Consider the following 16,787-nt stretch of genomic DNA (forward strand, 5'->3'; position numbering starts at 1 on the left):
TCCCCGTGCAAAAGTGGTCCGATGTCAATGGGCGCATTCATTCGCACCTGAACGCTTCCCCTGCGCGGTCTATGAATAACTTGAAGGTAATTTCCTTCCCGTTCGAGGATGCTGTTGGTGTCTACGTTCGAGCACGCCTGAACTGGACCGAACGAAAAAACGAAACTGAAAGGCCTACGATTGTCTTTGAAAATGTCGCGCTACAGGATCTGTTTTACCGACCAGATTCTTTTGTTTCATCGCGATACCACCATAGACGAGGTATACGAGTAGACCTATCACCTTATGGACTTTTGCGGCCGAATCTGACTGCCATAAAAATATGCCATTCAAAGAAGAAAATGTAATTTTCATGATCGAGACCCTAAGCAAACTGCTAAAAGTGTGAAAAATTGGCTCAATACTAAAAAATTTTCTGTTTTGGATTGGCCTGCACAGAGCCCCGATCTCAACCCCATAGAGAATCTATGGGAGTTACTGAAAATACGACTTCGGGATTCATATGACTTCAGATTATTGTAAAAAGTTAATAGAAAATATGCCAAAGAGAATCGGTGCAGTTTTGCAAGCAAAAGGGTTATGGACCATTAAAATACAGAAGCTCTTTATTAATGGAGGGTGGATGGATCTCCATTCGCAGCAACCTCCACGTGGTGAGATCTGGGTAATATTATTTAGCGTTCAATCAATAATCTTAGCTGGGTAATACAATTATTAATTAAAAACTAAATAATATTAGCAAATTGGCTGCGATTCGCCTTGCATAGGTCATGATAAATATAGAGTTTCTTCGCTAAGTTAGTTTGGATTCTCATTGACTATACGGTCGAATTTCAAAAATTTCAAAAATTTTTCAAATCGTTCTAAAAAAATTATTTCCGATTGCAAGGATCGATTACAATCATTTTTGGTCATTAGAGATGCTCTCGAAATCCTACGCATTTTCGAGAAAAAAATTCGAGAAGGTATGAAATTTTTCGACAAAATTAAAAAACTTCAAATTGTACTAAAAAAATTATTTTTGATTGCAGAGATCAATTATAATCATTTTTGGTCAATAGACATACCCTCGAAATCTTAACCATTTTCGAGAAAAAAATTCCTTGCCGAAAATATAATTTCTGGCCAGAAATGTCTGCCCGAATTTTCATGCGAATCTTTAAAACGTCATAACTTCTGAACGGATTGGACGATTTTAATGTTTAAAAAAGCAAACTACGCGTATTTTGATGGAGAATATGTAGAAATTCTAAAAATATTGGAAAACTTGCTCCTTCAACTCGCAAAATGAAAAAAACTCTATAAAAATGGCCCAATTTTTAAACAGCCATAACTCCCATAATAGTGAATATATTTCAATGAAACTTTTTTCTGAAGTAGAGCCCATAGGTGCCTACAAAAAAGTATTAGACAACTTTTCTGTAGGACGTCAAGCGAAAATAGTAAAAATCAAAAACGAATTTTTAAGGAAAATCGACAGGTGGCCGATACCCCTGTATATTATTATTTATAAATTTTTATGATTAAGGCGAATACCCCGCCATATAATATTGTTATCGATTTTTATTGCATTATTTGTACCACTGAGCGTACTAGCGTGCATTATCGAGTACTTTGAAAAGGAACTTTAATAACTAAGGTAACAATCGATATTACAGATGTCACGTAATTAAAAACGTTTGGATGAAATTAAGACTCGTATAACAACATGAAGAAACGGATTCCTTGAGGTGTTCTGAAGTTGGGAAACGCTGGGATAGAGCGAGGCGGAGCATCGCCGAGGACTGGAAAATGTATTGTTTAGGGTGCACTTACACCGACCTACGGTGGGTGTGTCGCGAGCGTGAAATACCGACGAAGCGGCTACAGGAGAGAAGGAGTGAGCTCGATGACCGATACGCGAGCCACGTAAAAGATTCTAGTGGACCCAAGTTCCAGTGCTGGATCTAGACTTATCGGGGCCAAAAGTTAATTGCAACAATGCACGGTTAGCTTTCATAAGATCTGTGAATCCTGAAGAGATCGGTACACGACCCCGAAAGACTTCCAACGGAAAAGTCTGCAGAGAAAAGAAAATTAATTATCAAAAATTCTTGTTTTTTTTTTTTCATTCAATCTTGCAAAACGCCTAACACAATAAGTTCGTATTTGAATTTTAAATGAAATTAGAATAAATTTTGAGAGCAAAAAGATTTAAATAATTTATAACATTAGCATTTCAAAAATGTGATATTCATAGATACAGTCTTTAAGGAACATTTTCGGCTAATTGGAGAAATAAAAATTTCTTCTGTGCTTTTGAATAGTTAGATTGAAGAATGAACGAATATAAAGTGATTGGGCAACCCTTCTACGCGGGGATCGAAACTAAAGCCTCGATAGTTTCATAGTTAAGCCGCCCCTGTCTAGAATTACCGACTCTATTTTATCCTCCGAGCGATCCGTTCGGTTCCATCGACTACTCTTTCGGAAAATTAATCACCAAACCTCTGAACCGTCCAGGTTCCCAGCGATACACGTTTAATTAAAAGCACGAAGCTCGTTTTCCAAAATAAAACGACCGCGAATAGCCTCGTAGACGCCCGTAGGAAACTTCGCTGAAACAATCTCGAGGAATCGTTTGATCTTAATCTCTTGGTAATTAAAAAGTAATAATATCGGCTATCAAATGGGAGATAATATAGACAGAAACTGTATTTGCTGCAACTGATTTCTATATTAAATTATAAATATAAAAAATATAATATTCTGAATACAGGATATAACTGTTTCTTTTATAGCCAACCTGTCATCTATTATTTAAATTGAACTGCCGCGTAAGGATAACTGTATTACTGTTCCCAACTTATCGCTATTTCTAATCTAACGGGTGATACGATTTGAGAAACGCTACCCTGCGACGTTGCGTGGCATTCGGAGCCCTCTTTGCGCTGGTATAATTTTTTTTCATTGTAATAATATATCCTAGCGCAAATAACACGACTGCAATTACAGCTAATAAGTCGTAAGAAGCACTTCGTTTGAACGTTCACGATGAAATTCACGGATGAAAGCGTCTATCATTGCACAGAGTACGGAACTTCTCTTTGGATCTTTCGCAGCTTCGTAAATGCGCACTTTGCGGACAGGTGAAATGGAGGACGATATTGCATTACGGTATTCCATTAGCGTTATTATCCTTATTGCGTTATAATTGCAGAACTCCCAGTCGACGACATCAGACTCTGACATGGAGATTAATACCCGCGCCACGACTAGAACAATTCGTCGCCTAGCCGCGACGGGGCTCCGAGATTCCATTTAAGTTCTCGTTTAAAACTGTCCAGTCGGCGGAACGAACGGACAAACTCATGGATTTATCCGTTCCGAAACACTCCCGACTGGTTTCCCCCGATAACGGAGATTTCTGGCGCTCGAGTCTCTGGCACCGCGACAACCGCGACATCTGACAGCCGCCTACGGAGTTCCGTATGCAGCGATCCAAAGAAACCGCGTGGGCGCGGTTGCACTCGCGAGTTGCAGGGACCTACGAGACCTACGCCCACGATTCTTGCACGCAGCGACGGGACGATTCAAAGCCGTTTCAAGACTCTTGAAACAAGTCGGCGAAACTCAAGACACCTAGAAAGGTTTTGCAAGACTTCTGATATTGAAACCTCGAAAGTTTAGCATATCTTGAATGCCTCGAGTATTTTGAATGTCTTAAAGCTCGTTGCGATCTTAAACCGTCTCGACGGAACGATTTGCAGAAGTTATGCAAACGTACATATTCAGGGAATATAAAGGCCCCTGCCATACGAGTCGAAAATACGGAAATGCAATTTAACGTACGACATTTATGTACTACATATGTATGTTTAAGACGATTGTTTGAACACTATTTCGCGTTGAATGTGTAATATCAAATAAATCAACTTGTAAATAAAAGTACAAAAGTGGGCTTCAGGAATAATAAAAATTCTTTAATGACGCGTGGGCAAAACACTGAACGCGGATTTATTTACCAAGACGATTCTCGTTGCGGTCACGTGGTTTCGTTTACACGAAGTCTGCGAGTTGAACGTATAGTCAGTTTTACGAGGCGATAAATGGATCTCAATAAAACCACATGACTGTGGCAAGACCGTATTAACAGGAGCCAATTCACCGAATATACAAAATGTATCCTTTAAGTCTAACCATCGTTTTTCAGACGTTTCCGCTAATCTAACAAAAAAATTATTCGAATAAAAGATAGTTAACTTTCGAACGATTGGATGTTAAAAACTTCTAAACAATTTTTTTTCGTAGAATATTACGATTATCTTCACGTACAAAACGACATTGCTATCGTTGGATTTGTATAACTTATTAGTCTCGACCAGCCATACTAAATGTTTTAATTTGTCGTCTCTTTTCGAATGTCCACCGTGCGTCGAACCCACGATACAGAGAGACTGTCCTCTCGTGTCGACACAGTGCACGATGACATTTGGATCACGTTACTGCATTGTTTACGTCCAGCTTCGTCTCACGGAACGGATGATAGTACACAACCTTAATATCTTAGCAGTCGAACACGAATAGATCGAATTACAATTAAGAGGTGAATATCACGCCCGGATCGATGGAACGCCTTTGGTCGAGATACTTTGTTACCATATGAATTATTATTGGAGATCTTTTAAAAAAGTAACCTTATTTCAACCATTCATAATTTTCTTGGCAACGAACTATACAACTTTTTTATGTCGGAAGTTTTCAGACATATTTATCGATGCAGGTTAGCTCTCCACAATCCCCCCCACCCATAACACTTCTACTCAGCGTCTCGAGCTCGACGAAATCTGACCCAGCAAAAAGGAAGAAAGAATCGTTAGAACGAAAGAAAGCGAGACACACGCAGTACAAAAACGTGGGACGTTTTTCCAACTAAATTCACGGTTTGGCCCGCTGTGCCAACAGGGGAATAAAATGGAAAACGTAACGCTGATCGACGAACGTTCGATAAAGCGGTTATGATCAACCCTTCCTATTTGCTCGGAAAAGTATAATTTTGGTACTCGCCTGCAAATCGGCTGCTGATCGTCGCGCTCGTCCGGTTGGTTCGCGAAATTGCCGTCGTTTACCGCCGAGGAAGTCGAGCTCCGCGGCGACCTTGGCCCGCCCTCTGGCTCCCCGATCAGAACTTCTGTTTGACCATTTTGGAAGGGACTGCTGGCGCGTCGTTCCCCGACTCTTCCGCCTTGCACCGGCGTCTGGAAGATGAATCACGGTTTCGCGATTACGAAACGAACTCCGTTCGTACAAATGTCTCACCCGCAGGGAAATCAAGCTGTCGCGGCTAGTTTTTCGCGCGTCGTGGAACAGACTTTGTCAACAGTGACGGCGAGATTGGAGGGCGCGTTATCGAACGTGGAACGCTCGCACGCATCGTTAATGATCTAAAATCGATAAAAAAAATTCTCATCCAGGCCACGAAACCGATTAGCTCTTACAATTGAGAACGAAGAAAACGTGCGATCAGTACGAAGTTAGGTTAAACTTTGTTTTTCGGGGACCATAAATTTTGACTATTTTTTTTACCATTTTTTACGATCCTAATTATACACCTTCGTTTTTAATAAAGTTGCAAAATAATGAAATCGATTTAGTTAAAGAATGATTAAATAATGCGTTGAGATGAAACCCCGAACTGCTAAAATTCAATTGTGGCCCGCTGGGCGGTGCACCGATCGCTTACGAACGATCGCAGCGCCCAATGGGTTATTTGTATGTAACGACCTGTTCCCCCGGGCATTTTTTTCTCGAATTCCTCGCGATGTTCGCGGCGATTAATTATGTAGGAATGAAGCACAGACAACGAATTGCAATTCCGGGAAATGGTTACTTCACACCTAACCGACTCGCGCGAACGCGTTTACATAAGCAACGCGAAGGAGAAATCATTTTTTACCCGGTCTGGTGTAAAGATAGAAGTGAACCGCGAGTCGTTTTCAAGGATATTAAAAACACCGATACACTAGCGTTAGCTGCTTGCTCGGCGTTGCTCTTTATCTTTCGCGTTCAGTTACAAAAAAAAATAAATTCCGTTTGGCGCAAAAACGCGGAAAAACGATTCTGCGTTAATCAAAATCACCAGATGGAGACTCGTTCAAGCTGATTTTCGCGGTTGCCGACCTTTATCGATGAGTCTACTTATAACAATCTAGGACGAACGTCATACATTTTTTTATCGTAGCTAAATTAACGATTACCTTATACGTAACGAAAAATACTATTACTGGTTCTAGATAGAAACGTAAATTTCCATCTTCGAGAGTCCCTTCTACTTGAGAAGAGCTAACCTAAAGCCATTGCATTGCATTTACTTCGATTTATGATAAATAAATGAATAAAAGATTTCATCGACTAACCAAAAGATTGGTTTCCTCGAGACAGGTCTGGGGCTTGTCCAACGCGTCCTTTCCTTCTCGTGCGTCCTTGGTGTCCTTTCCTATGCCCTTCGGGATCGTACCGTTACTGAGTTTCGCGGTAAAGGCATTCGAGTTCGGTTCCCTGTGACAGAATCAATGAACATCTTAGACGTATCGCGAGAATCGGTTTTCCGACACGACGATGCCTCCGGGAACAAAAACAACGCCATGCGCGGTTGCATCGGAATGGGATATCAATCATGCCAATCGCAATTTCTCGCATCCGGCCTGTAATTGTACTTCCTATTCGGTGTGCCGCGAGTTTTCACGTTTCGTGCTTAGCTCGATGCTCGTCAGAGCGCGTGATCGTCGTCGATTCCGCTGGTAACGAGAAACCGTCGACGCACGCATATCCGTGCAAAGCTTGTTTCGACTTTCGATCAAATTTGCATTCTTTAACTCGCGTTTAGCAAACGTAGAAATATTTTACGACGCTCAACAATATTTTAACCGGCAATTTTCAGCCCTGAAATTGAATTGTAATAAAACTAATGTAGAAATCGAGTAGTTAGTATTAAGATATTATAAAAGGATAAGATAACAATATTGTATAAGACTCTGTACATTTGGTAATTGTAAATTAAAATGAGAGAATGGACGATGATTTTTATAACCTTTCTAGGGTAACATCCCTCTTCGTACCATACGTTAAAATTAATAACATTAACGTATTACAGTTTTATGTAATTTGTACTACCTGTTTATGTATTACAGTTTACGAACAACAATAGAAAAGCAACTATGATGAACGAGTTTGATTGGGAGCCACTGTAGGTCAGGGAATGCTTTGTTTCCGAGTTACAGGTATTCGAAGTTTCGTAACGGAGGTTATGTTTCGAACGGAATGTCAAGTATGTAAACATGACTCTAATTGCGTGGAAGCACGACAGCATAACGTAAACAATCATACTTATTGTTAGATAGGACAATAGAAATTACAGTATCAGCTTGCGATCGAAAATGGGTGAAATTTTATTCAAATAATAAATAAGGGATAAAAATATAATATTTTATTTACGATGTTTATTTGTTTGTTTTCATTGGAAACGTGTAAATCAGTTATATCGAATAAAAACTATTTACATCGAGCTAAGAATGGTTAGCAATTAATTATTCAGTACTGTTTAAAAACAATTGCACATTTCCGCGAGATTGTTTCGCTTTTATCCTGGAGAAATATGGTCGTATTAGCTGTCGCGTCCCTGCGGAATAGAGTCATGTTTACATACTCGACATTCCGTTCGAAACATGACCCCTTGTTACGAAATTGTGAAAGCCTGTAACTCGGAAACAAAGCGTTTGCAAAGCTACACTCGCAGACGAAAGTATTCGAATGCTTAACATTTATAACATTTAATCAATGAAATAAAATGTTAAATTGAGACATTCAATATACAGGGTGTTCGGTCACACCTGGGACAAATTTTAATGGTAAATTCTAGAGGCCAAAATAAGACGAAAATCAAGAATACCAATTCGTTAATGGAGGCTTCGTTAAAAAGTTAACAATTAAATTCAAAAATTTCAAATCGTTCTGGAAAAATTATTTTCGGTTACAGAGGTCAATTACAATCATTTTTGGTGAATAGACATACCCCCGAAATCCTACCCATTTTTTAGAAAAAAATTCGAGGTGTGAAATTTTTCGACGGAAAAAGAAAATTTCAAATCGTTTTGGAAAAATTATTTTCGGTTGCGGAGGCCAATTACAATCATTGTTGGTCATTACACCTACCCCCGAAATCCTACGCACTTTTGAGAAAAAAATTCCTTACCGAAAATCTAAATTTTTCTTAAATTCGACGGAAAAAAAAAATTTCAAATCGTTTTGGAAAAATTATTTTCGGTTACAGGGGTCAATTACAATCATTTTTGGTGAATAGACATACCCTCGAAATCCTACCCATTTTCTAGAAAAAAATTCGAGAAGGTGTAAAATTTTTCGACGGAAAAAAAAAATTCCAAATCGTTTTGGAAAAATTATTTTCGGTTACAGGGGTCAATTACAATCATTTTTGGTGAATAGACATACCCCCGAAATCTTGCGCATTTCCGAGAAAAAAATTCAGTGAATTTGAAAAATTCACGGGCGAAACTTTAAACGTTAATAACTTTTTAACGAAGCCTCCATGAACAAATTGGTATTCTTGATTTTCGTCTTATTTTGGCCTCTAGAATCTCCCATTAAAATTTTTCCCAGTGGTGGAACACCCTGTATTTAATATGACACGCAGAACAAGATCCAAAAAGTACATGTTGGATTATTATTAAATTATTTGGTCGTTATTCGGGCAAGTAAAAACAGATAAGTAAACTGTTATAAAAATTGTAACTGCATTTAGTAACACAAATTATATCTGACCTTCAAATGTCTGATCCGTTTATTTTTGTCTCTACCGATCAATTACTCGAAAATTCATTTATCGGAAACGTTTTGTTCCCCTATTATTTCCAATAATCGACCTTTCGCCGTACTTCATGATATATATCTTGCAATACACGACGAAACTTATTGATAAGTAACGTTATCCGAACACTGAAGCATCATTTCGCTGAGTTCAGGTTCAATTAATTCATTATGTATAATTCAAAATTATTCTTTCTTTTTGTACCGATGTTTAATATTTATCGAAACCGCGTACTATTCGAAAGAAATTTAAATATCAGTAAATAATTTTTTTCCCGAACGTCCAGTAAATGGGACACTGTGTACACAATGGGTTAACGCGTTCGCTACAGTAGTCTTTTTCGTAGATTTTAATACTTAGCGTAGGAGGCCAAATGGGCCCCGCCAACTTTTTAATTACATTCGATAAATTTCGACTGAAACTTGAACCGTAGACGTTACGTAAAATTATATAAGGCAGTTGTTTTCTACTCTATGTTAATATCTACGTAAGATCAAGAAACGGTCAAAAATGAAATGTCCACTTACTTGTCCGCAAGCGTCACGGTAATTTGATTGCCAGTCACATTTTTGTTCGCGCTGTACCCGCTGGTGGATGCCACTGACTCGTTGATCTGCACAGAACGAGGAAGCAAAACGATCAGTTGGGTTTACCTGGCAAACGGTAGCGCTTTGCAGCTGGGAACAAAGGGTTCCGCGACGGGAAAGCAGCTCGATCGATGCTCTTTTTCGTCTGTTTTGCCTTGGCACGCGACACCAACGGAATAGATGGAGAAAGAAGCGGAGAAAAAATAACGGAGAGAAAGACGGAGAGAGTTCCGTGGGGCAAACGTTTCGAGGGGCACAACCTGTGGAATAGGACACCGTGCACAGCTGTCGAACACCATATAACGATAGACCCTTTTCCCGAATAACTTTATTTTTAGCAACACAATCGGTATACATGCTACATATATTATAGCATTCTAAACGACGCTACTATTATATTAAAATATCGATGTTCGTACGGTTAACGTATTTTAAAGAATCGTGGGTTAGGGTTAGGTTTCACTTGACTCTTTACTGTCATACCTGACTTTACTTTTAGCAACACGATCGGAGTACATGATAGTTTACAGCATTCTTAATGACGATACTATTATTTTAAAATATCGACGTTCGTACGGTTCGAGTATTTTAAAGAATCGTAGGTTAGGTTTCACTTGACTTTTTACTGTCATACACGACTTTACTTTTAGCAACACGATCGGTATACATGCTATTTAACAGTATTCTAAACGATGCTATTATTATTTTAAAATATCGAGGTTCGTACGGTTTGAGTATTTCAAAGAATCGTAGGTTAGGTTCTGCTTGACTCTTTTTACTGTCATACCCGACATTACTTTTAGCAATACGATCGGTGTACATGCTATTTTACAGCATTCTTAATGACGCTACTATTATTTTAAAATATCGAGGTTCGTACGATTCAAATATTTTAAAGAATCGTAGGTTAGGTTTCACTTGACTCTTTTTACTGTCATACCAGACTTTACTTTTAGCAACACGAACGGTATACATGCTATTTTACAGCATTCTTAATGACGATACTATTATTTTAAAATATCGACGTTCGTAAGGTTCAAGTATTTCAAAGAATCGTAGGTTAGGTTCCACTTGACTCCTTTTACTGTCATACCAGACTTTACTTTTAGCAACACGAACGGTATACATGCTATTTTACAGTATTCTAAACGACGCTACTATTATTTTTAAATGTCGATGTTCGTATGGTTAAAATACTTCAAAGAATCGTGGGTTAGGGTTAGGTTTCACTTGACTCTTTACTGTCATACCTGACTTTACTTTTAGCAACACGATCGGTGTTCATGCTATTTCACAGCATTCTTAATGACGCTACTATTATTTTAAAATATCGACGTTCGTACGGTTCAAGTATTTTAAAGAATCGTAGGTTAGGTTCTACTTAACTCCTTTTACTGTCATACACGACTTTACTTTTAGCAACACGATCGGTATACATACTATTTTACAGTATTCTAAACGACGCTACTATTATTTTAAAATGTCGACGTTCGTATGGTTAAAATACTTCAAAGAATCGTAGGTTAGATTTAGGTTAGGTTCCACTTGACTCTTTTTACTGTCATACACGACTTTACTTTTAGCAACACAATCGGTGTACATGCTATTTCACAGCATTCTTAATAATGCTACTATTATTTCAATATATCGAGGTTCGTACGATTCAAATATTTTAAAGAATCGTAGGTTAGGTTCTACTTGACTCTTTTTACTGTCATACACGACTTTACTTTTAGCAACACGATCGGTATACATGCTATTTTACAGTATTCTAAACGACGCTACTATTATTTTAAAATGTCGACGTTCGTATGGTTCAAGTATTTCAAAGAATCGTAGGTTAGATTAAGGTTAGATACCACTTGACTCTTTACTGTCATACATGACTTTACTTTTAGCAACACGATCGGTATACATGCTATTTTACAGCATTCTTAATGACGATACTATTATTTTAAAATATCGAGGTTCGTATGGTTCAAGTATTTCAAAGAATCTAGGGTTAGGTATCACTTGACTCTTTACTGTCATACTTGACTTTACTTTTAGCAACACGATCGGTGTTCATGCTATTTCACAGCATTCTTAATGACGCTACTATTATTTTAAAATATCGAGGTTCGTACGGTTCAAGTATTTTAAAGAATCGTAGGTTAGGTTCTACTTAACTCCTTTTACTGTCATACACGACTTTACTTTTAGCAACACGATCGGTATACATGCTATTTTACAGTATTCTAAACGACGCTACTATTATTTTAAAATGTCGACGTTCGTATGGTTCAAGTATTTCAATGAATCGTAGGTGACATTAAGGTTAGATACCACTTGACTCTTTACTGTCATACATGACTTTACTTTTAGCAACACGATCGGTATACATGCTATTTTACAGCATTCTTAATGACGATACTATTATTTTAAAATATCGAGGTTCGTATGGTTCAAGTATTTCAAAGAATCTAGGGTTAGGTATCACTTGACTCTTTACTGTCATACTTGACTTTACTTTTAGCAACACGATCGGTGTACATGCTATTTTACAGTATTCTAAACGACGCTACTATTATTTTAAAATATCGACGTTCGTATGGTTCAAGTATTTCAAAGAATCGTAGGTTAGGTACCACTTGACTCTTTTTACTGTCATACCAGACTTTACTTTTAGCAACACGAACGGTATACATGCTATTTTACAGCATTCTTAATGACGATACTATTATTTTAAAATATCGAGGTTCGTATGGTTCAAGTATTTCAAAGAATCTAGGGTTAGGTATCACTTGACTCTTTACTGTCATACTTGACTTTACTTTTAGCAACACGATCGGTATACATGCTATTTTACAGCATTCTTAATGACGATACTATTATTTTAAAATATCGACATTCGTATGGTTCAAGTATTTCAAAGAATCGTAGGTTAGATTTAGGTTAGGTTCCACTTAACTCCTTTTACTGTCATACACGACTTTACTTTTAGTAACACAATCAGTGTACATGCTATTTTACAGCATTCTTAATGACGATACTATTATTTTAAAATATCGAGGTTCGTACGGTTCAAATATTTTAAAGAATCGTAGGTTAGGTTCCACTTAACTCTTTTTACTGTCATACCCGACATTACTTTTAGCAACACGATCGGTATACATGCTATTTTACAGCATTTTTAATGATGCTACTATTATTTTAAAATATCGAGGTTCGTACGATTCAAATATTTTAAAGAATCGTAGGTTAGGTTCCACTTAACTCCTTTTACTGTCATATCCGACTTTACTTTTAGCAACACAATCAGTGTACATGCTATTTCACAGCATTCTTAATGATGCTACTATTATTTTAAAATATCGAGGTTCGTACGATTCAAATATTTTAAAGAATCGTAGGTTAGGTTCCACTTAACTCCTTTTACTGTCGTACGCGACTTTACTTTTAGCAACACGATCGGTGTACATGCTATTTTACAGTATTCTAAACGATGCTACTATTATTTTAAAATATCGAGGTTAGATTTAGGTTAGGTTCCACTTGCATGCAACAGCCTGTATATCGCGACTCGTTCATGAATGGGCCCGGAGAAGAGAACTTTATTTAATATGTAAATACAATACGTGCATGTCTGAGTGTGTGTAAAGACACAAGTAGTCGTATATCTATGAATCAGGGTTAATCGGGGATTGCAGGATAATCACGAGCCTGATCACTTTACAGCTGTTTCCATCATCGTAACGCGAAGTTCAAGAAAACATGTTTATCCGTCTTTTTTTTTCGGATTTCCGACCAGTGTGCATTGCGCGACAGGGAGCTGCACTCTATTCAAGGCCACGTGCGATCGCCGTTCACTCGACGCTAGTTTGCTTTGCATTCCACGTATCATAAATAGCCATGGGGCGTTCGAATCTGGGATCCTGCGAGAAATATGAAACTTTCAACACTGTTTAGATTTCAATCGTTATTCGAACGCAGACGGTCTCGAAAGTCTCGATGGATCTTGAAATTTCGATCGGTCTCGAAAGCTTGGACAGCCTGGAACTTGGGTTAGGTTAAACTTTCAGTGAACCATGAATATTTCGCATAAATAAATGTATTTATCTATTTATACAAAATGTTCGAACGTCGTTGAAAGGTTTGAAATCCATGAAGAATTCAAGACCGGAAAAAATTTGCAAGAACAGACAAGACTTCCAAGACCATCTGGATTCGAATGATGTTCGAAGCAATTTGATTCGGTCTTGAGTCCACCAATAACCATAAACAGCCTCCGTAAAGATTGTCTCTACCAACTGTGCTGGACGATCGCGGTTGGGGTTCCGCGCTAGGACTGGGACTGTTCGAATAATTTATTGTTATCACTCAAAAATCGTATGATCTAAAATAAAAAAAAAATACTATTTACTATTTAAGATAATATTTTTCAAAGCTTCGATCCCAAACGACTATATTACAAAACACGTTCGTGAAAAACAGTATCTATTATTCAACACGCTATTTTTTTAACCTGCATTACTGTATTTCATTAATTATTAACGGGTAGGGGGGCGGTCTGTACATTTGCAAATGCAAAAATTGTAAACCAATGGACAGTACGTACCTTTTGCTCGTAATATACTGTAAATAAGTAAAAGAAAGTCCCAGGCCTATGATCCGTACCGGAATGCCGCGAATTTCGTGGTTACGCTTACCGATTAGAATGTTCGATAGATCCCCCCCGAGACTGAACGCCGATGGAATAGAAACTAATTGCATCGAATACAATGGAGACGCTCGATCGTTGGTTATCTGTCTCCCTCTCTTTGTCGTCGTTGTCGTTTACCGAGAACGACGAGTCGACTCCGATTGCTCGCGTTGATCGATTCGTAATTGACGGGCCGCTCGAAGGAACAGAAATTAACAGCGTGGTCGGTTGTTCTACGATACGCTCGATTTACCTTCAGGGTTGCATTGATTTCATTCCCATTGCCAGTCGGTCGTGTCCCCTATAGTTCAATTACCAAACTGTAAAGGGTAGTTCACTCGTTGACGACCAGAGCGAACCATTCGACCGCGTTAAAAAATAATTTACTAAATAACGGCTTTACCGGGTGGCAACTTCGGTGACCTTGACCTTGGCCTTAACAAACGTTGCCAAGGACACTCTGCCGAGAAACCTTTTACAGGCTATAGCCCCCGTCGCCCATTATCGTTTAAAAAGTTACTACTTATTAAAAATAAAATACGAAGGTAGAACGTTGATTATTTAGCGAATAAATATAACCTAACCTGTCTTTGGCTTAAATTATACAGAGTGTTCGGCTACCTCTGTGACAAAAATTGTAATGGGAGATTCTAGGGGCCAAAATAAGACGAAAATCAAAAATAGCAATTTGTTGATCGAGGCTTCGTTAAAAAGTTATTAACGTTTAAAGTTCCGCCTGTAGAACGGCTAGCTGCGAACAGCTGCTAGTGGTTCTCACTCAGAAAACTGTAGGGCTGTCGATACGTCAATGGGTAGAGTTTCTCATACTGAGTGAGAACCACTATCGCGTGCACGCAGCCGTTCTACAGGCGGAACTTTAATCGTTAATAACTTTTTAACGAAGCCTCAATCAACAAATTGGTATTCTTGATTTTCGTTTCATTTTGGCCCCTAGAATCCCCCATTAAAATTTTCCCCAGGGTAATTTATCTCCTTGCAATATTGTAATTGCGATGCAAAACTGAATTGGTTAGAAAATTGTATACGTTTAATTCGTAAACTAGGGAATAGAAAATACGTATTCGTGCAGTATTCTCACGATAAATATGCGGATCGTGTTAATATGAAAACAAACTTGGAATCAGCGAAGCAATTAATGGACGCAGAGTAGCGTAATACGATCTGGTGTCGAACGTCGTACAATTTACGAATCACCCTGTATTAAAATGAGAAGAGCAATCGTATTCCTGTGGTATTACGCAAGGGATCCCCGTTCTCATCCGACGCGGCGAAAGGCCAGAAGGACCTTCTTTCCACGAATCTATCCAAGCGCCTATCGGACTGGAAAGGCTACCTTTCCGTGATATCTCTCGTTAAAGGCACTTACCTCTTGGTGTAGAATCGCTTCGATATCGCGAGGCTGGATTCTCCAGTGCGATGCCAGCCTCTGCAATCTTTCTTTTGCGCGTCTGCAATCGACAAACAATTCATATCGTTAGTTCAATCTTCCGAAGATCGACGAAACGTCTTCTCGTCTAAACTATCGAAGATTTTTTTAAATTACTTCAACTACATATTATCGTAAGCTCTGTCTTGAATTTCTTTTTTTTTGTAAAAAAATTGAAAATTTTGAATTTTGTATTCCTTGCATTAGCTAATTATATTCTACGGTTTTAAACATTTCTAAGTTTAGGAATATGCTTTTTACAAGGAATACCAAGAAAAAAATTGGTCGAAATATTTTTTTCTATTTTGCAAAGTCGAAGAATTACGACGATAAGTAGTTTCTGCAAGTGTAACGTGTACTCGGAGCCAAAATGTCCACAATTAACCTTCTATTGCATAACACGATCGATCGGGAATCCAATGGGGGAAAAAAAGGTACCAAGAAAGTTCGTTGAGAAAATGTAGATTCGGCTACTTACTCTTCAGTTTGAGTTTAATTAATTTCTTTCCGCGATGTTTGAGAAATGAAATGAAACTTCGTGCAATGGATAGTTAATAACAAACTCATTTTATCGCAATTCTTTCTTGGCAAACTTAATACATTATCGCATACTAAGCAGGAGGATTTAGTTGTACTAACAAGGTTAATTAACTGAGAAATAACTTGTGTTTGAAAATCTTTAGTTTCCCCAGCAATAATAAACGAGACACTAAGAAAATAATAAAAACGGAGGTAAAATAATTATAAGCGATGAATAAAAACATAATTTATAAAATTTTTATTCTACGTTTCAAGAAGCTGGACCAAAAACATGTTCATAGGGAAACCAAAATTTGATATTATACGTTTCCTAAAAAATTATTTTATATTACAGAAAAAAAAAATATTCTAAAAAGATCACTCGTTTAGAACCGAGAATTTAAAAATTTTCATGGTGCTAAATTTTCCTGCTTAGATTTCTTATCAGTGAAAGATGATTAAATAAAGAAACAGAAGGAATTACCTTTCGACGGCGATGACCCAAGCTTCTCGCACCCGACCAGCCTTAAACCCGTCCAACTCTGCTGCAAACAATTTCCAAGAAATTAGTCGTATTCCTCGTAATTTTATTCCTTTTTCATTGCAGTTATTATAAAATAAAAGCTCATGTGACTTTCTATAAATTTTAGTAAAGATCAGAGTATTGTATTCTTTTGTTTCGATAGCTAG

General features: G+C 37.9%; 1 protein-coding gene across 3 annotated transcripts in view; it reads right to left on the minus strand.

The window, feature by feature from the left end:
- Positions 1-16,787, minus strand: part of LOC143348065 (protein PALS1) — a 102,681-nt gene that overhangs the window by 60,045 nt on the left and 25,849 nt on the right. For 2 of the 3 annotated variants that reach the window (XM_076777873.1, XM_076777871.1), the window contains exons 4-8: positions 16,582-16,642; positions 15,519-15,600; positions 9,391-9,476; positions 6,396-6,537; positions 5,047-5,237 (exon numbers count right to left, since the gene is read on the minus strand). In XM_076777873.1, coding sequence (XP_076633988.1) covers positions 5,047-5,237; positions 6,396-6,537; positions 9,391-9,476; positions 15,519-15,600; positions 16,582-16,642 — 562 coding nt within the window. The remainder of the gene's footprint in view (positions 1-5,046; positions 5,238-6,395; positions 6,538-9,390; positions 9,477-15,518; positions 15,601-16,581; positions 16,643-16,787) is intronic. The other variant, XM_076777872.1, reaches the window with a different exon arrangement.

Source organism: Colletes latitarsis, chromosome 11, assembly GCF_051014445.1.
Source record: "Colletes latitarsis isolate SP2378_abdomen chromosome 11, iyColLati1, whole genome shotgun sequence".
In the NCBI taxonomy this organism is placed as follows: Eukaryota; Metazoa; Arthropoda; class Insecta; order Hymenoptera; family Colletidae; genus Colletes; species Colletes latitarsis.